General features: G+C 41.1%; 1 protein-coding gene across 1 annotated transcript in view; it reads right to left on the bottom strand.

Annotated features, from left to right (window-relative positions):
- glra3 (glycine receptor, alpha 3) overlaps positions 1-22,223 on the bottom strand; it is a 171,775-nt gene that overhangs the window by 67,632 nt on the left and 81,920 nt on the right. Inside the window, exon 4 of the mRNA XM_059973820.1 lies at positions 18,253-18,335. Within this exon, the coding sequence (XP_059829803.1) occupies positions 18,253-18,335 (83 nt within the window). The remainder of the gene's footprint in view (positions 1-18,252; positions 18,336-22,223) is intronic.

Below are 22,223 nucleotides of genomic sequence, written 5' to 3' on the forward strand. Positions count from 1 at the left end.
TGGATGAACTCAGCAGGCATGCAGCATTATAACAATAAACTTGATTTTGACTTTGAGGATACACCTCTGTATGCTTGTAAAAGCTGAAGCATTTAAAGCATTTTGCACATCTCTGCATCCTGTCCTGGAACTGATTAAATTAGATTAGCTTTAGTTATCACCTGTACATCGAAACATCGCAACATACTGTGACAAAATAGATTCAATTAAATGTGTCGCTTTGCGTCAAAGAGTGACACAGTCCAAGAATTGTGCTGGGGCAGCCCACAAGTGCACTAGTGTTGCCATGGTTCCAGAGCCAAGACAGCATGCCCACAATTTACTAAGTCTAATGATTTGTTTTATGTTTTATGGGAGGAAAACAGAGCACTGGGAGGAAACCCACACTGTCATGGGGAGAACATACAAGACAGCGGTGGGATAAAAGTTCAAAGTTCATTTATTATCAATGTATGTATACATTATACAACCTTAAGATTCGTGTTCTTACAGACATCCTCAAAACAAAGGAACTTCAAAAGAATGCCTTAAACACAATGTACAGAGAGAGGAAAAGAAACAAATAGTGCAGACAGCAAATTGCTTCAAAGCTGACTTCTTACAAAAGACACTAAGTTAGGCATCACTGCAGCTGGAGCAGGCCACAGCCTCACTTCAGTGCAAAGCTGAGTAAAGGTCAAGGAACAGTGAGCAGAATTGGGAAGAACTGCCCCTCGCCTCAACTCTGGTCTTGATACCCTGACCTTTTCAATCTGGCTTGGCGCTTAAATCATCCAAACATCAGGGTATTCCTCACTCTCAGACCGCTCTGGGGCCCACAATGTGACATGTACCCAACTTTTCCAATTCAGCCTGATGCTTAAGCTGATCAGACAGCGGGCCTTTCTTCACTCTCAGGGACTCCACAACTCTGCCTTGACTCTGCTTTGACCCCGCCTCTGACTCTGCTTTCCTCTATCATGCCTTCCCTTCGCCTCCGCCTCTACCACTGCATGCCTCTGGCCTCTGCTTTCCTCAACCATTTCTCACCTCCTCCATCACCACCACTTTCCTCTGCATTGTTAGCGTTAATCATTATTAAGAAAATGTTACTAATAAGGTATTTAGTAGTTTTTTTGCTGCCAATAAGTAGACACTGGGCACCACCTTAAATGGGAATCAAAAATGATTGTGCTAACTGTTGTGGTACTCTGCCAACCATGAATACTTACTGAGTGCTTCCAGCAATTTTTAAAAACTATAATTCCAAATGTTAGATCCAGAGTATGATCATAGTCCTTTGCCTAAGCTGTCAGTCATTGTAATAATAGGCACTGTGTCTTCGCATATAAAAACGTGTTTGGGTTTCATATCAAAATATTAATCATGTAAGTCAAAAACAGAAGATGTAAATTAGTCCTGCAGAAATCTGACAGATTTCAAAATATATAGTTTGGAGAAGCAATCAAGTCATTAGTCAAGAAAAATTGACTCTTCATGTTGAAGGAGCAAGTAATTTTGGTCTATTGACTATATTTATACCATTAATTTAAATTTAATCATTATTAATAAAATGACTAATTATTTCACAGTGTATGGAACTGTCAAGTATAAACATCAAATTCAAAGCTTAAGTGAAGGCACTTCAGGCAGTCAGCTTATCTGCAAGTGTACACTGTGAAACCATTCCCTGCATAGGAAGAAAGTTAGTGGGGAATAGCAGAAATTGCTGTACAGATCTTCTGTGATTTACGAACATTTGCTATGCAGACAATTGACTCTCTGGGGTATGTATCTTTGACTTACAAAGCTATTTTTCACAATGACACTCTCTGCCCACACTGTACCAGAATTCCTATCATTCATTTTGCTCGCCCTTCTCTATTTGTAAAATTTCATTAGAAGATACATTTTTCAGTAATATGTGTTACTTGAGGAAAGATTGGAGTATGATGTGTTATTGTATTTATCTTCTCTCCCTTGCTCTAAAATGGACCCTTGAAGTAGATCCTTTTTGACCAAACTTCTGTTCACTTGCTCAAATTGTGTTCATAGAGTCATAGACTCATACAGAATTTCACAGGTCCTTCGGCCCAACTTGCCAATGCCAACTGAGAAGCTGATCTAAGCTAGACCTGTTCATCTGCATTTGGGCCATATCCTTCTGAACCATTCATGTCCATGTACATGTCCAAATGTCTTTGCATCACTAACATTACACCTGCCTCTAACACGTTTGTTGGCAACTTGTTCTACATACCTCAACAATCTGTATAAAAAAACCTGCCTCTCATATATATATATATATATATATATATATGATGAATGAATCTGAATATGAATATGAACCTAGAACATTACTTGGCTGGTGGTGAGAAGGGCCGCTAATATCAGATCTTTCATGCTGAACTAGAGTTTCAATACCATCACGTATTTCCTATGAGGTGGCTGCCACGCGGATGGGACCATCATCCCATCCTTGTGGACTATGTGCTTACAATAAAGACCTGGAAAGGGATGTAGTGATTTTCTGCAAAAGTTTCACCCTGAACACCAGTTTAACACAGGAGCAACATGCACAAAATGCTAGTGTTGACTCAATAGGTTGGGCAGCATCTAAGGAAATATATAAACAGTCAATGTTCCAGGATCACGCCAGCAGGTTGGAAGCTACCTAGATGGAATATCACTGGATTAGAATATACAACATAGAAATCTACAACACTTTGTAGGTTCTTTGGCCTACAATGTTGTGCCAAGCATGTAACCTACTTTGTGTGTAAAACTTACCTGTGACATCTACCCTATACCTACATTCAAGCATCTTCAAACTATGCCCCCTTGTGTTAGCCATTACAGCTCTAGGAAAAAAGCCTTTGGCTATTCACGCAATCAATGCCTCTCACCATCTTGTACATCTCCAACAAGTCATCTCTCATCCTCTGTTGTTCCATGGAGAAAAGGCCAAGTTCACTCAACCTATTCTCATAAGGCATACTCTGCAGTTGTGAAGTGACCAGAACTGAACCCAGTATTCCAAGTGGGGTCTGATCAAGGTCTTACACAGCTCTAACATTACCTCAGGGCTGTTGAATTCAGTCATATGAATGATGAATGCCATCACACCATAAACCTTCTTAACAACGCTGTCAACCTGCGTAGCAGATCTGAGTGTCCTATGGACATGGACGCCAAGATCTCTCTGATTCGCTGCACTGCCAATGGTCTTAAGATTAATACTATATTCTGTCTTCAAATTTGATCTACCAAAATGAACCACTTCACACTTATCTGGGTTGAACTCCATCTGCCACTTCTCAGTCTAGTTCTGTATCCTATCGATGTCCTGCTGTAAAATTTGACAACCCTCCAAACTATCCACAACACCCCCAAAATTTGTGTCATCATCAAACTTATTAACACACCCTTCTACTTCCTCATCCAGGTTATTTATAAAAATAACAAAGAGGAGAGGTCCCAGAAATGATCCCTGTGGAACATCACTGGTTACTGACCTCCATGCAGAATATGAACCATCTACAACTACCCTTTGCCTTCTGTGGGCAGTCCAATTCTGGATCCACCAAGCAAGGTCTCCTTGGATCCCGTGCCTCCTTATTTTCTTAATGAGCCTTGTTGGGGAAGCTTATCAAATGCCTTAAATAAATCCATAATCACGACATCCACTGCTCTACCTTCATCAATGTGTTTTGTTACATTGTCAAAGAATTCAGTCAGGCTCCTAAGGCAAGACCTGCCCTTGACAAAGCAATACTGACTATCCTTAATCAGATTATGCCCCTCCAAATGCTCAAAAATCCTGCTTCTCAGGATCTTCTCCAACAACTAGCCCACCACTTAAGTAAGATTCTGTACTCCATGGGCTGTTCCCAGTGAAGAGAATTGAGGTAAACATTGACTGTTCCTGGAAGATCACCAACCCAGTGAAAGGTGCACTTTGCTCTGCCTGAAACTCAGCAGACTCCCAATATGGGGAAGTTGCTGTAGGTGACTGCTGGCCTACAGTAGCACAGCAGTATGCACAGATCCTGTAAGTAGGGTTCAGTCCTGACCTCAGCTTCAGTGAGTGTGTGAAACTTGTACGGACTACCCACGTTTGCTTATGTTTCTCCTGATAGTCTGGCTTTCTCTCAAAATGTGGCAGTTTGATTGGTTACTGTGGATGTGTAGCAGAGGTATTAGTGGGACGGCTGGAGGGTGGAGGGGTTGATGAGTTTTGAAAGATAACAGGTTACAGGGACGCAAATGTGGAAATAGGTCTGATGGAATAGCTCTGAGAACCAGCATGGACTTAATGGGCCAAAGGACCTCCTTGAATGATGTAAGAAGATAACAAAATCTGAAACTCGGATTAGCCCATCGCAAATAACCTGTGTTGAAGTGTCGCAGTGTAGGACAGCCCACCAAAGGGCACTGTGGAACTGTACACTAGTAATCTCTCAAAATTATTGTTGATGGAATTTCTGTAGATAACAATTACATTGCAAAATGGGAAACACTGTAAGTGAATGCAATAATATATTTGGTTCAGGGAATGAAGACAATGCAATCTCCCATGATTTATACCGGTATATTTTATCATAAGTGTCTTTTTGCAAACTGTGATGCTTTACAATATTAAATCTGTTATCTATATATATTATTGAAAGTGAAGTTCACAAGCCTCCTATATATTCCGGCCTTATAATACTTCTGGATAAATTAAGAGCTCACTATTGTTGGAGAAAAACTTAGGAAGACAGATTATGTGAAGGACAAACTATCTTGTTTTGGGCGGAATGAATTACTTTAGTTCCAAGATAACAGTGTTGATGTCTTGGAGGAAAGTTAAAAAAATGGCTGAAGATTAAGGTTAGGCCTAGAGGCAGAGCAATTGCGTTGGCGGAAAATGCAATGGCAAGAATACAGAGAATGAATTAATGCATGTGAGTGAGTGGATAAGTAAAAGGCCCCAAAGGCACAAAACTGAAAGGACAGGGAATCTGAAGCAAAAAAGGAAAATGGTTTGACCTTTAGCCAATATCAACAAATATCTTAGGTATTTGAATCTGATGGCTTGTCTCTAGATTTAGATTTTTGATTTAGAGATGGGCACAGTAACAGCCTGTGCTGCAATTACACCCATGTGACCAATTAACCGACTGACCGGTACGTCTTTGGAATGTGGGAGGAAACTGGAGCACCCGAAGGAAAGCAGTAAGGCATTTGATAAGGCTCCCCATGCAAGGCTCCTTCAGAAGGTCAGGAGGCGTGGGATCCAAGGAAACCTTGATTTGTGGATCCAGAATTGTCTTGCCCACCAAAGATCATGGGGTCCATGCCCATAGGACACTCAAAGCTGCTGCACAAGTTGACAGTGTTGTCAAGAAGGCGTACAGTGTGTTGGCATTCATCAACTGTGGGATTGAGTTCAAGAGCTGTGAGGTAATATCACAGCTATATACGGCTTTGGTCAGAACCCACTTGGAGTACTGTGTTCAGTTATGTTAACCTCACTACAGGAAGGATGTTGATACTATACAGAGAGTGCAGAGGAGATTTACAAGGATGTTGCCTGGATTGGAGGGTGTTTGCCTTATGAGAATAGGTTGAGTGGACTTGGTCTTTTCTCCTTGGAGTGACAGAGGCTGAGGGGTAACCTGATAGAAGTGTATAACATAATCGTTTGGAAAGAGAGAGGCTTTTTTCCAGGGCTGAAATGGCTAACATGAGGGGGCATAGTTTTAAGGTGCTTGGAAATAGGTTCTGGTGGGATGTCAGGGGTAAGTTTTTCATGCAGAGAGTGGTGGACGGGTGGAGTGCACTGCCAGCAGTGGTAGTGGAAGCAGATACAATAGGGTCTTTTGAGAGACTCTCAGACCGGTACATGGAGCTTAGAAAAATAGAGGGCTATGCAGTAGGGTAATTCTAGGCAGTTTCTAGAGTAGGTTACATGGTCGGCACAACATTGTGGGCCGAATGGCCTGTAATGTGCTGTAGATTTCTATGGTCTGTGATAACTAACAAGGTCACGGGCCGAATGTACAAACACCTTATTGACAGTGGTGGGAATTGAACCCGGGTCGCTGGCACTATAAGAGCATTATGCTAATCACTGCACTACCATGCCACCCAAAGATCTTTGCAAATAATTTTCATTTGGGATTTGATTACACTGGACACAAAGGTTTTACTTCCTGAAACTTTTGGGTGCCTCTTATGGAATTTGGGCTGCTGATCATGAAAATCACAGTGAAATTTCCCTGACATGTACCTTTTTTAAAAAAATTATCTATATTTGCTATTTCAATTCATTATTTGAGCCAATTAAAATGTTGTGCACAATGTAAGCTGAAATGTTTTCTATCTTGTCCATGCATGCATGCTTAGTAGGCATGGCAAGACAAGTGTTAGAAAGGCTATAAATTTCCATGAAGGATGTCAATAATTGAAACAGTTATTTCCCAGAATAACTGATGCCAAGATTAAAGAAGGCATTTTGTTTGGTCGACAAATCAAACGGATCATCAGCGACAGGCAATTCAAAAAAAATTCTGGTGGGACCGGAGAAAATCACATGGAAGGCATTCAAGGATGTTGTGGAAAACTTTCTTGGCAACTGCAAGCACCAAACTACATGCAGCTGGTTGACAACATGGTTCAAGCATACAAAACCATGAAGTGCAACATGTCACTAAAGATTCATTTTCTGCATTCCCATTTAGACTACTTCCCTGGAAATCTTGGCACTGTCACTGATAGAGCAAGGTAAAAGGTTTCACCAGGGCGTGCGGTCATGGAGAAACAGTATCAGGGCAACTGCAATCCACCAATGTGAGCTGATTACAGCACCATTTTGCAATTTAATGCTTCACATTCAATAAAAGTTAATTTTTTGTTTCTCCAAATTCCTACGTGATACAAGTGGCCTGGAATTGTGTTTATGTCCAGCTTCAAGCGGTCAATCATAAACAGAAAAGAATTCTGAGGAAGCAACACTTTCAAAAAAAATAGTTGTTCTGTGTTAGCAGGAAGGCTGCAATTTGACTGACATTTAAATATTTATTTTGCAGGTGTGAAGCTGCACTTAATTCATCTCTGTATGCACTGCCTAATTGTTATGACAAAATACTGGACATACAACTCAAGACACCATTTGAGCTTTGAATGTCATTGACAATGTTAAATGTTTGGCCATTTTTTCCCTTCTTCATTCATAATCAGTCATGCTGTGTATCTATTAATAAGTAAAAGTCTATTAAAATCTTTTCAGCATAGATTTAGTGTTGACATCTGCCCAAATTGCCATCATCATCCACAGACAGAACTGCTTTCAACCTTCATTGCCTCTAAACATTGGTAAATAAACAAACACTGAGTCACAGGACAGGACATACCCTGGACTAAGGTTAAAACAAAAAATGTTGGAAATGCTCAGCAAGTCAGGCTGTATCTGTTGAAAGACAAAGTTCATATTTCAGGTTGCACACCCTCTTTTTGATTAAGTTTATATTTCAAGCATCTGCAGTTTTCTTGGTTTTTACCATGGATTAATATCGGTCAAAGGGTTGTACAGAACGCCCAGCAACACCTGATAGCTACTGTGATAGATATTCCTTGACATCATCCCACCTTGTAAGTATTAGATCATTTCATTCTCAGTGCTTCTGCCACTCTCACCTCTCTCTATTTCTGAAACGGTTGCTCATGATCCAGAAGAGCAGGACAATTAGTCACTTCACAGATTCCTTGGGTGGTGGGGTGGAGATATATCTCAATTCAAATTAGGTGTAAGGTGCACATTAAGTCTGCTAGCCTCCAGGCTACCCTTGAGCAAAGTGTAGACCCTGTTTATACCCCGTCAGGGTCACATGAAGCCAGGGTGGTGGATGGTTGCAAAGCTGGTGTACATCACATGTCACAGCGCGATCACTGACACCAGGCATACAATCTCTGAAGAGTATTGATAATGGCTGGTGTCACCCATTTTGTAAAGACACTGCCCAGAAGAAAGCAATGGCAAACCACCTTTGAAGAAAAATTTGCCAAGTACAATCATAGACCATGATCGCCCACATAACACGGCACGGTACATATGGATGAGGATGATGATGACACTTCCTGATTTAAAATGAAACTCAGTAACTTCATAGCCAGTTTGGTCCATAGAGCTGCTGCTAATAATGGTTTTGTTGTTACTATTTATTCTTCCACGAGATGAATATTTTTACTTTTGCTTGATGCATCATCTCTCCATTTTGTCTCGCACTGCCATCTGTAGAATTACTCTAGCCCTTCCCTCTATTACAGATCTTCCTTTTTGTTCCTTTCACCTTCATCTCAAGCACTTTTACATGGTATGGCATTATAAATGTCAAAATACTTATAGCTATGATGCAAAATACTTGCCTTACGAAGGAGAAGGATTTAGCCCAGTAAGGCTAAACCAGTTCTTACAGCAATCTCATTCCAAAGCTAATTCGCTCTGTAGCCTACTCCTTCCCATTCCAATGAATTTTATCCAACATGAACATTTTCAGAGGCATAATATGATTAGGATGGATTTGTGAAAGGCAGGTCACATCTTACGAGCCTGATTGAATTTTTTGAGGACATGACTAAACACATTGATGAAGGTAGAGCAGTAGATGTAGTGTATATAGATTTCAGCAAGGCATTTGATAAGATACCCCATGCAAGGCTTATTGAGAAAGTAAGGAGGCATGGGATCCAAGGTGACCCTGCTTTGTGGATCCAGAACTAGCTTGCCCACAGAAGGCAAAGAGTAGTCATATTCTGCATGGAGGTTGGTGACCAGTGGTGTGCCTCAGGGGTCTGTTCTGGGACCCACTCTTCGTGATTTTTATAAATGACCTGGATGAGGAAGTGGAGGGATGGGTTAGTAAATTTCCTGATGACACAAAGTTTGGGGGTGTTGTGGATAGTGTGGAGGGCTGTCAGTGGTTACAGTGGGACATTGATAGGATGCAAAAATAGGCTGACAAGTGGCAGATGGAGATCAATCCAGATAAGTATGAGGTGGTTCATTTTGGTAGGTCAAATATGATGGCAGAATATAGTATTATTGGTAAGACTCTTGGCAGTGTGGAGGATCAGAGGGATCTTGGGGTCCCAGTCCATAGGACACTCAAAGCTACTGCGCAGGTTGACTCTGTGGTTAAGAAAGCATATGGTGCATTGGCCGTCATCAATTGTGGGATTGAGTTCAGGAGCAAAGAGGTAATGTTACAGCTATATAGGACCCTGGTCAGACCCCACTTGCAGTACTGTGCTCAGTTCTGGATGCCTCAGTACAGGAAGGATGTGGAAACCATACAAAGAGTGCAGAGGAGATTTACAAGGATGTTGCCTGGATTGGGGAGCATGCCTTATGAGAATAGGTTGAGTGAAATTAGCCTTTTCTTCTTGGAGCAGCGGAGGATGAGATGTGACCTGAAAGAGGTGCATAAAATGATGCGAGGCATTGATCGTGTGGATAGTCAGAGGCTTTTTATAGGGCTGAAATGGCTGGCATGAGAGAGCACAGTTTTAAGGTGCTTGGAAGGAGGTACAGAGGAGATGTCAGGGGTAAGTTTTTTACGCAGAGAGTAGTGAGTGCATGGAATGGGCTGCCAGCGATGGTGGTGGAGGTAGCTACGATAGGGTCTTTTAAAAGGCTCCTGGATAGGTACATGCAACTTAGAAAAATAGAGGGCTATGAGCAACCTTAGGTAATTTCTAAGGTAAGGACATGTTCGGCACAGCTTTGTGGGCCAAAGTGCCTGTATTGTGCTGTAGGTTTTCTATGTTCCTATGTTTCTATCTACACCAAACTAGGATCAATTAACTTAACAACACACATGACTGGGACATTCCATCTTCTCATTACCGGTTGAGTACCCATTAACCAAAATATTTGGGGCCGAAAGTGTTTCTGATTTCAGAATTTTTCAGATTTTATGAGATATAATGAGATAGCTTGTGATCACCATAATTTTCATCTTTGAGTTCATGTGCCACCATTAAGCAGTCTTTGCCTTACCCTTGTCCATCACACATATGTACTTAACAGCAAAAATTATTCCTTACCATTAATATAACGAAAATAAAATGTGTGCAGGGTAACAAAAAGCGGTACAGCAGCATCGGGAGAATACCTGAATCAGCTGTTGAACAGCAACAAACAACGGCAGGGTTTCAGTTTCTACCTCAATGATTCAGAAACAGCTTCTTCCCCTTTGCCATCAGATTTCCGAAGGGTCCATGAACCCACAAACAGATTCAGATTAATTTTGTTATGACATGTACATCAAAATATACAGTGAAATGTGTTACTTGTGTTAATAACCAATGGAACTTAAAGATGGGCTGGGGGCAGCCTGCAAGCATTGCCACATATTCTGACACCAACATAGTGCGCCCACAATGTACAGCAGAACAGCACTACATTGTAATCCGTATTTTTGCACTGTTAGGTTTCTTTTTTGTAATTTATAGCAATCTTATATCGTTGCACAATTCTGCTGCTGCAAGACAACAGATTTCACATTACCCAAGTCAATGATAATAAACGTGATTCTAATTATGAATGTGGGAGGAAAGTAGGGCACTTGGAGCACAGGGAGAACATTTAGACTCCAAAGGGACAATGGCAGAGGTCATGATCAAACATGCGATTGTGAAACTGTGAGTAACAGCTCTAGGACCTGTGCTACTGTGATCACTGACCTCTTATTTGCCCCCTCCCTGTCTCCCTCTTCCTCCTTCTGTTTGACCTGCTGAATTTCTTTTCAGCTTTACACAACACAACAAGACTCAGGCTGGGAATAAAGATAATCTGTGAGACTGAAACAAATAAACAGATGCAGCATTGCTCACTGTACAATTCATGTTGATTGGGATTAAGCTGCTGGCAAAGCTTTCTCTTACTTCCCCACACACTTAAAAATATATGAATGATTGTCTGCCCTTCTATCAGCTCGGGGGCATGTCTCCATTCCATTGATTATCAGCAGTTCCCCAGCATCTTATAGCATGAAAAGAGAATCTACCATCCTGGATCAGTGTAATAAACATTCAGAGCTTTATTTGAAAAATAAAAACAAGAGACATTTCTATCAATCTTTCCAAGACTTTCACAAAGATCTGAAGATAAAATGAATTTTATCAAAGCAAGTCACATTCTGGGCGGCATGTTCATTTGATGGAAAGTCTGAAGAATCAAATTCCTATGGTAAAATACTTCAAGCCATCAATACACCCACTGAATAAAGAATTCTACCCAGGGCTAGACAATGAATAACATTCAGCACAAGATTGGTACTTTCAGTCTTAGAGTCCTTCAGTACAGAAATAGGCCCTTCAGCCCATCAAGTTCTTACAGCCAATGGCCACTGATTTAGTTACACCTGTACACCTGCTCATAAATGCAAAGATCTAATCAGCCAAACATGTGTCAACTACTCAATGCATAAAAGCATGCATACATGGTCAAGAAACTCAGTCCAAGGAACATTACACCCCCAAGAGATTTCAAGTTATATGGTAAATCTCTTAAACCGGAGTCAATGGTAAAGTTTTGAGGTATGTGGATAGACACAAGGCTAACATGGAAGGTGCATGTGAATAAAATTATAGGGAAGTGTAATAAAGGCCCTTAATGTGCTCAGGTGCTGAGTTGGGTATGACTGGGATATTGGCATCTCATTCCACCGAGATCCAACACTGAGCGTCATAGGAAGTCATTCCTGCCTGTGGCCATCAAACTTTACAACTCCTCCCTCGGAGTGTCAGACACTCTGAGCCAATAGGCTGATCCTGGACTTATTTCCACTTGTCATAATTTACTTATCATTATTATTATTTAATTATTTATGGTTTAATATTCGTATATCTCTACACTATTCTTGGTTGGTGCGACTGTAACGAAACCCATTTTCCCTCGGGATCAATAATGTAGGTCTGTCTGTCTGAATAGGAGGATACTTAAACTAAAGTATATTGCCTCAATCAGATCTATCTTTGAATATGGATGTGTTATTTATGGGTTAGCCTCACCAGTGGTCTTAAAGCCCTGAGATAAAGTTCAAGCTCAAACACTGAGATTATGTTCTGTGCTATTAATTCATCCCCACTTTCGGCATAACTGGTAGAAATGGGTGAAATACCTTTACATCTACTCAGGGTGCAGTTTGCAAAGGTTTATTGAGTTAACCCAAGAGGATGTAAACTTGGTCATCTAATATTGGCAATTTTAGTAGAGTGCTGGGAGCACTGTATTCACAATGTCTTCAGGTTTGGGTGGATGGGAAATGAATGGACACAAAATCGTGGGTTGCTTTATGTGGAATATGGTCCTTGTGTACTCCTTTCTGTCACTCCTCCATGGTTTTTCCTTTTCCCTGTGGTTGATTATGATGTTCAGGAAAAGACCATGATGAGGAGTGAATGTATGTCAGTGGCGCAGGAAGTTCAGCGATATATATGGCAAATTTTGTGGATTCTTACATATCTACACAGTTGGTTCAAAAGATCCAGTAACGGGTCGTTCAGGTGTTTCTGTTTCTGTTTGTACATTTCAGGTGATTAATACAGAAAGATTATCATGCAAGGTATTAGTATTCATATCTGAGATGTTTACTATCACTCTAGTCTTGGAAGGGGTCAAAGCAGCATGCCCTGATTATGTACTTCTGTGCTCTGATTTCTTCTCGGTTTTGACATCTGTTCAAACAGGTATTTCAAATTATAGGCCAGACATTATTTTTAAAATTGGACAACATCTGTTGAGGCCGCAGGGTCTGGCCTTGCGTGTACATTTCTCATGGGGCTCTGTCCATGTTTTGGTTGATGGCAACAAGGTGGCAAACATTCTAGCCAGGCGATCACTTAAAATTAAGGATGTACAGTAAACGTAGTGGTGGCTTCGCATAAAAGGGAGATGAAAGCTAAACTTGAAAAGTCTATTTGATCACTGTGGCAACAAAGTTGGTATAAGGAAAAGAAAGGATGGCATTTATATAAAATTCAGCTGGGAGATGGGTATAACACGAGGGAAGATATTATACTCATAGACATAAAAGGTACTGCAGATGCTGGAAATTTAGAGCAATACCCACAAAGTGCTGGAGAAACTCAGCAGGTCAGGCAGCATCTATGGGTGGGAAGGTGGCAGGTGCTCATATTTACATATTGGACATACTAGGTTGAATTATTCCTTGTTCAGAATTAATATATATGATATGGGCATTTGTAGGAAGTGTACTTGTTAAGAAACGGTGCAGCATTTATTGATTAAATACAAATCGTATGAGGAGGGAGCATCTAATTACTAAATTGAGATGTTTGGGAAAGACAGAGTTTAACATAGAATATGTTAGGATATCACTGCCATTGTAATGTTTATGTGCATAATTGACTTTCTGAAATGCATTAGACTTTTTGATATTATTTGAGTTTTCACTTGGAGAGGGGATTCAGTGGGTGTACTTCCTGTCCTTTTGCTCCACACTCCAACTCATAATGCGGTGGTAGTGCACCTTATGTTGGTCTCTAAACCACCGTGAAACTTCACAAGAAGGTTGAGAAGTTCAGTTGTTGAACAGACTGCTTCTGAGAAGTATGAGATGTTTTTCTTTCTCTGAGGAATTCCACTGGGACAGAGGATTATTTGCTAACCTCTCTGGTTTTTGGGTCCTCTGGAGATTGCTGAGACTAATGTGGTGTCCACAGACTCCTTCACAAATAGGGCAGGAGAAGCCTGTGGAGAGGGCAGGCGAATAACTTGTGAGGTGGCTAATTCCACTGCCAACCCATGATCTCTATTGATGCATAGACTCAACATTGGACAAACACCTGGGCTTTATCTGGAAAGGCCGAGGCTGTGAGGAGACCTGATATAAATTTATAAACTTGTGAGTGGCAGAGATAGGGTAGACAATCCGAATCGCATTCCCAGGATAGATACATATGTCATGAATGTACGGCAATAGGCAAAACGTTTGAAGGAGATATGTGGGAAGGTTTGTTTTACACAGAGAGTGGTGGGTGCCTGGAATGAATTACCAGGGTTAGTGGTGGAAGCAAATTCAATATTCTCATTTAAAATAGATACGTGAATATCCAGGTAATAGAGAGATATGGATCATGTACAGGTAGAGGTAATTTAGACACGAAGGATCCCATCCACCCTGCTCATGGGTTGTTTGTCCCACTCCCATAAGGGAGGATGCTACGCAGCCTCCGGGACCACCACACTCAAAAACAGCTACTCGCCCCAAACCATCTGGCTGATCAACACTTCTTCCCACAATCCCATCCCACCACTACTACTTTATCATTTCCTGTCAGATTTAGCCTTTAGTACAGACTTACCTGTGCCTAGCATCCCTTTGTGGACTTACAATTTATCTATGTATATCCAGTAAGCTATCTTATGTATTTATGTTTTTTTATAAGCTGTATCAGATCCAGAGTAACAATTATTTTGTTCTCCTTTACACTTGTGTACTGGAAATAACAATAAACAATTTTGACTTTCTTGTGACCATGTACTCTGTTTACATTGTGGGTTTTGCATGTACAAAGAATTTCATTGCACCCTGGTGTATCAGAAAACAAAACTATTCTGAATCTGGATCAGAATTAGAACATTGGAGCATCAGTGGTCTGGGAGCACCAGCATTTTCGTTTAATATTCACACTTTCACCCAAGTATTTACTGTCATCCACTAACCCACCACAGGCTACAATTCCATAATCAACCTCACAAAAAGGGCTTTGAATAAGGCTGGAGCTGCCTGTCATATTTTATTATTTTTAAGTTACCGAGAGCATGATTTCCTGGGCTTTCATTGTGTGGTAAGAGTGGCCTCGGTCACAAAGGACAAAATTTCTCCCTTGCCCAATCGTCAACAGACTCACTGATGGGTTGAGTCAACAAATAGCTCCAAATGATAACCTCTGGTTCCTGAAAGTTAAGATTTGATTATTGTGACCCAAAGGCCTGCCAGAAAGTCCTCACATTAACAGAACTAACATCATGAAAACTTTAGTAGTGTTGATGAAATATTAATCTCAGCTCCAATGATGTGGATGTTGTGCTCCTTAATACAGGAGAATACTGACAACTACATTAAATAAAGCAACCTAATACATGTCTGATCTGTTAGTCGAATTTACTAATGGCTGGGAGGCATACCCCCCTTGAATTAATCCCCATCTGTATATACGAGTGTAGCATACACTCAGGCCGACATACTAGGTACAAGAGGTACCTAAAAAAGTGGGCACTGAGTGTATGTCTGTGGTCTTCTGCTGCTGTAGCCTATCCACTTCAAGGTTCAACTTGCTGTGCATTCAGAGATACTCTTCTGAAGAGTTGTAATGCTGTTTTAATGAGTTACTGTGGACTTCCTGTCAGCCTGAACCAGTCTGACCATTCTCCTCTGACCTCTCTCATCAACAGAGCATTTTGACCTACAGAACTGCTACTCATCGGATGATTGTTGATTTTCACACCATTATCTATATACTCTAGAGACTGTTGTGTGTGAACATCCCAGGTAATCAGCAGTTTCTGAGATACTCAAACCACCCCATCTGGCACCAACAATCACTCCACAGTCAAAGTCATTTAGATCACATTTCTTCCCCATCCTGATGTTTGGTCTGACCAAGAAATGGACCCCTTGACCATGTCTGCATGCACATGGAGTTGCTGCAAATATAATTGGCTGATTATATATTTTGCATTAAAGAGCAGGTGTACAGGTGTACCTAATAAAGTGGCCACTGACTGTAGAACATTGGAAGTAAACCATTGGTATTAGTGTTATTATCATGTCTGCCAGATATAGTGGAAAAACTTTTGTCTGCTTGCCATCCAGATAGATCATGCCATATGTAGATCCACTGAAGTTAAAAAAAAATCAAGATATACATAGTGCAGCCTTTACAGAGAAAGTCCAATGCAGGTAGATAAATAAAGGGCAAGGGTCTTAAAAAATAGACTGGAAGTTGAAGAGATCAAGAGTTCATCTTTTAGCAACAGCAGGTCAATGCAAATGTCTGATAACAGAGGGACAAACTGTCCTTGGGTCTGATGGTTTGTGCTCACAAACTTTCATAACTTCTGCATGAAGAGAGAAGAGAGAATGAGCAGGGCAAGAGGGGAACAATTATTTGGTTTCTTTACTGAGGACGTTGGAACTGCAGATGGAGTCAATTGAAGTGAGGTGGTGTTTGCAGGCATTTATCTCCACAGTACTCAGTGAGATCATGGTTAATCTGTGTCCTGGTTGCATTCATTTCCTTTTGTCTCACATCTCATCTTACCTTAGGATATTTAACACTCAACATTCTTAGAATTTATTCACTTATTTATTTCCAGCTACAGCACGGTAATAGGCCCATCTGGCCCAAAGAGCAGGTGCAGCCCAATTATACCCATGTGACCAATTAACCTACTTACATCTTTGGATTGTGGGAGGAAACTGGGGAACCCAGAGGAAGCCTGTACATTCATGGAGGCAATGCACAAATTCTTTATAGACTGTGGCAGAAGTCAACCTGCGTCACTGGTGCTGGAGAGTGCTGAATCCATCAATGAACATACCCAAATCAGAGGAATTACTTCAACCTGAAGGTATTGTCCATGACTTGACAGGTTAACACCCTTTTTTAAACCCTAGCCCAATGTAAGTTCCTAAGTATAGGTAGGAAAATCACCAATATCTTGAATGGAAAAACCTACAAAAAGTAGTGGATACAGCCCTGTCCATCATGGGTAAAGCCCTCCTCACCAATGAGCACATCCACACAGAGTTCTGTTGCAGGAAAGCAACATCCATTATCAAAGACCTCCACCATCCAAACCATGATCCCTTCTTGGTGCAGCCATCAGGAAGCAGGTACAGTAGCCTTAAGACTCACACCACCAGGTTTAGGAACAGTTATTACCCTAGACCACTGGACTTTTGAAACAGAGGGGATCACTTGCTTCATCACTGAACTGTTCCCACGACCTATGGCTCACTTTCCAGAACTCTTCATCTCATGTTCTCTATATTTATTGCCTATTTATTTATTACTATTATTTTGTTTGCTTTATTTCTTTTTGAATTTGCAGTTTGCTGTCTTTTGCATGTCAATTGTTCATCCATCTTGTGAGGTTTTTATCTATTCTATTGTGGTTTTCTTTTGTATTTACTGTGAATGCCCACAAGAAAATACATTTCTGTAGAATTTGGTGACATAAATGTACTTTCACAATAAATTTACTTTGAACATCTGAATATTGAAGAGCTATCCACTCAATCAGGTGGAATATCTGTCATGTTGGAGCGATGGGCAATCTGAGACAATCTATTGTCTTCTATTGCATTACCATCATCAATTCTATGCATTCCTTCATCAAAAAGCAGTTATCAAATTGCTTAAAATAATTTGTCATTAAGAATTGTGTCCTGGTTTGCTTTTAGTAAACACATTTCAATCCAAGTGACTATTAACCCTGTATTAGGGAACACCCACAAAGTGCTCAGCAGGTCAGGCAGCATCAATGGAGGGGAATAAGCAGATATTGTATCAGGTCAATACCTTTCATCAAGCTTTGAGTCCTGATGAAAGGTACCAGCCCAAAATATTGACAGCTCTGTAGATGCTGCTTGAGTTCCTCCAGCATTTTGTGTCTGTGTGTGATCCTCAAGATTTCCAGCATCTGCAGAATCTCTTGTGTTTATGAACTCCATATTGACCCAATGTTTCTAACAGCTTTTCCATCACTGAATTAACCTGAATGGCCTTTAGTTTCTGAGCATGTGATTTGCATTATTTGAACAAATAAATAACATTCACAACTCGCATGTGCTCTGGCCCCACATCCTATAATGTTCTGGTTCAAAGTGCCAAATCAGGTAAATTGATGGAATGTTGGGTATTGCCCTTACCGTAGATCAGGGGCTTCCAAACCTTTTTATGCCATGGACCAATACCAATCAAGCTGCCCATAAACCTTACATTGGGAACCTGCTCTTGACAAGAGTGCAGAATCCCTCAGGAGAGAAGCACAAACTTACTGGAGGAAACCCATCTATATTATTCACGACTTTCCAGCTATGTTTAAACCTGCCGAACCATTTATACATACCAGATATTAAATGTTAAGAACTCGAACAAACAAAAAGGTTCTCTGAATTTTAAGTTAGAGACTGGCATGCTTGTTCAAGCACTAAGAGCATTCAAAAACTACTGATAAAGTAATTGGCTACTTACAGCTCTCCAACTGCATTATGCAGGTTTGAACGTCCATCGGGAAATTTTTTAGATCCATTGGACAGGAAAGAATTAAAGTCAATCTGAAAGATTAGATCAGGCATATTGGATAGCATTATTATTCATGTTCAGTGATTTCACAAGATGAGGACTAGTTTTGGCCAATAACCCAATTGGAAGTAAGAAAGTGAACCATATGAAAAGTACACATGCAAAATGCTGGAGGAATTGAGCAGGTCAGGCAGCATCTATGGAAATGAATAGAGTCAAAGTTTCAGGCCAAAACCCTTCATAAGCCTGAGATATTGATTCTTTATTCCTTTCCACAGATTTTTCTTGACCTGCTGAATTTCTCCAGCATTTTGTGTGTGTTCCTCATTATTTAGAGTGTCTGCAGAATTTCTTCCGTTTTTCTCAAAAAATATACACCTATTTGGGGAGATTTCAGTCTTTGATTATCAGCAGTAGATGTGTGGAAGAGCACCAAATACTACTCTTTTCATATCCTGTTCCACTGAATTTGATTTTTCTCGATTTAGAGGTACAGCACGGAATAGGCCCTTCTGGCTGTGCCACCCAGCAACCCACCTACTTAAACTCCGCCTAATCATGGGACAATTTGCAAAGGACAATTAATCTACTAACTGGTACATCAGTGGAGTGAGGGAGGAAACCGGAGCGCCCGGACAAAAACCACACAGTTCACACTCCTGAAAAATTGCAGCGGAATTGAACTACTAACTCCAGAATGCCCTGAGCCATAATAGTATTGTGCAAGCTGCCACAATATCCTGGCAAATTTAAGGGGAAACTAAAATGTAGAGCAGGCAACAATCTCTTCCCTGTACCGTCCTCATGATGCAACACGCATTTCTCCCCCACTCTTAATGTGAGCACTGCACCATGAAATGTTTCGAGATGAATTCCATCGTTACTCTGCTACTTGACATTCATGGCCATTGTTCATCATTAATAACCATCACTGATGCACAGATGGTCCTTCCAGTCTGCTTGTAAAAATTCACAAATTATTTTCTCCTTAGCTACTTGGGATAAAATACCAAAACCATAAAGCTTTGTGTTATATATTGTATTAGTGTTTGATCCTTTAACAAGTTGTGATCATGCACAAAGATATTTTTCTTGGTGCTCAAACATTAGGAGGAATTGTTAAGTGTGGTGAGCATTGAGGGATGAGTTCAGTAGAATGGTTTGCACATTTATGAAAGCAGAGGTCAGCAGAAGTGAAATATGTAAAATCCCAGGGGTGAAATGTCTAAAGCAACGGGTTGCACCTGAACCCGAAGGGGACTAATATTTTCATGAGCAGGTTTGTTTAAGCTGTTGGGGAGTGTCTGAACTAATTTGGCAGGGGTTGGGAACAAGAGTGCAGTGATTCAGATTAGGATGTATAATAAAAAAGCAAAGATTCTGTGCAGTCAGACTGTCAGGAAGGGCAGGCAGATGATAGGGCAAAATTGCAGCTAGCAAGATGAGTATCAGTACATTAGGGATGCAGAGTCAAAAGGGGTAGCAAATACACTACTCAAAGTGTTATATCTAAATGCACGAAGTATAAGAAATAAGGTGGATGATCTTGTTGCACTATTACAGATAGACAAGTATGATGTTGTGACCATCACTAAATTGTGGCTGAGGATGGTTGCAGTTGGGAGCTGAATACCCAAGGTTAAATGTTATATTGGAGGGATAGGAAGGTAGACAGAGGGGGTGGTGTGGCTCTGCAAGTACAAAATGGCATCTAATCAGTAGAAAGATGTGACATAGGATCGGAAGATGTTGAATCCATGTGCGTTGAGCTAAGAAACTGCAAGGGTAAAAGGAACCTGATGGCAGCTATAAACAGGCCTCCCAGCAGTAGCTGAGACATGGACCACAAATTACAACAGGAAATAGAAAAGGCATGTCAAAAGGGCAATGTTATAATAGTCATGGGAGATCTTAACATGCAGGTCAATTGAGAAAATTAGGTTAGTAATGGATCTCAAGAGAGTGAGTTTGTTGAATTCCTATGAAATTAGAGCAGTTTGTTGTTGAATCTAGAGGGTATCAGCTATATTGGATTGGGTGTCATGTATTGAACTGGAAGCAATTAGGGAGCTTGAAGTAAAAGAACCTGGAGGAAGCAGTGATCACAATGTGATTGAGTTCAACTTCAAATTTGCTAGGGAGAAAGTAAAGTCCGACGTAGCAGTATTTCAGAGTAGCAAAGGAAATTACAGTGGTATGAGAGAGAAGTTGGCCATAATAAATTGGAAGGAGTTGCTGGCAGGGATGACAGCAGAGCAACAATGGTGTGTGTTTCTGGGAAAAAAGAGGAAGGTACAGGATAGACGTATTCCAAAAATGAAGAAATACTCAAATGGCAAAATAATACAACCATGGCTGACAAGGGAAACCAAAGCTAATGCAAAAGCGAAAAAGCAAAGAGAGGGCATACAGCAAAGCAAAAATTAATGGGAAGATTGTGGATTGGGAAGCTTTTAAAAACCTACAGAGAGCAACTAAAATAAAAATCAGGAGGGAAAAGATGAAATAGGAAAACAAGCCAGCAAACAATATCAAAGGGGATATAAAAGGTTTTTCAAATGTGTGAAAAATAAAAGAGAGATGAGAGTGGATATAGGACTCTGAGAAAATGAGGCCAGAGAAATGATAATCAAGTCATCACTTTTTATTGTCATTTTGACCATAACTGCTTGTACAGTACATAGTAAAAATGAGACAACGTATTTTCAGGACCATGCTTTACATGACACAGTACAAAAACTAGACTGAGCAACGTAAAAAACAACATAGAAAATAAACTACACTAGACTACAGACCTACCCAAGACTGCATAAAGTGCACAAAACAGTGCAGGCATTACAATAAATAATAAACAGGACAATAGGGCAGTAAGGTGTCAGTCCAGGCTCTGGGTATTGAGGAGCCTGATAGCTTGGGGGAAGAAACTGTTACATAGTCAGGTTGTGAGAGTCCGAATGCTTCGGTACCTTTTCCCAGACAGCAGGAGGGAGAAGAGTTTGTATGAAGGGTGCGTGGAGTCCTTCATAATGCTGTTTTGTGGATGCAGTGTGTGGTGTAAGTGTCTGTAATGTCAGGAAGAGAGACTGTGATGATCTTCTCAGCTGACCTCACTACCCGCTGCAGGGTCTTGCGATCTGAGATGGTGCAATTTCCAAACCAGGCAGTGATGCAGCTGTTCAGGACGCTCTCAATACAACCCCTGTAGAATGTGATGAGGATGGTGGGGGGGGGGGGGTGTGGGAGATGGACCTTCCTCAGCCTTTGCAGAAAGTAGAGACGCTGCTGGGCTTTCTTTGCTATGGAGCTGGTGTTGAGGGACTAGGTGAGATTCTCCACCAGATGAGAACCAAGAAATTTGGTGCTCTTAACAATCTCTACCGAGGAGCCATTGATGTTCAGCGAGGAATGGTTGCTCCGTGCCCTCCTGAAGTCAACAACCATCTCTTTTGTTTTGTTCACAATCTGAGACAGGTTGTTGGCTCTGCACCAGTCCGTTAGCTGCTGCACTTCCTCTCTATAAGCTGACTCGTCGTTCTTGCTGATGAGACCCACCACGGTCGTGTCATCGGCGAACTTAATGATGTGTTTCGAGCTGTGTGTTGCAGCACAGTTGTGGGTCAGCAGAGTAAACAGCAGTGGACTGAGCACACAGCCCTGGGGGCCCCCCGTGCTCAGTGTGATGGTGTTGGAGATGCTGCTCCCAATCCGGACTGACTGAGGTCTCCCAGTCAGGAAGTCTAGGATCCAGTTGCAGAGGGAGGTGTTCAGGCCCAATAGGCTCAGCTTTCCAATCAGTTTCTGAGGGATGATTGTGTTGAATGCTGAACTGAAGTCCGTGAACAGCATTCAAACATATGTGTCTTTTTTGGTCCATGTGTGTTAGGGCCAAGTGAAGGGTGATAGGGAATGGGGAACAAAGA

This window comes from Hypanus sabinus, chromosome 7 (genome assembly GCF_030144855.1).
Source record: "Hypanus sabinus isolate sHypSab1 chromosome 7, sHypSab1.hap1, whole genome shotgun sequence".
In the NCBI taxonomy this organism is placed as follows: Eukaryota; Metazoa; Chordata; class Chondrichthyes; order Myliobatiformes; family Dasyatidae; genus Hypanus; species Hypanus sabinus.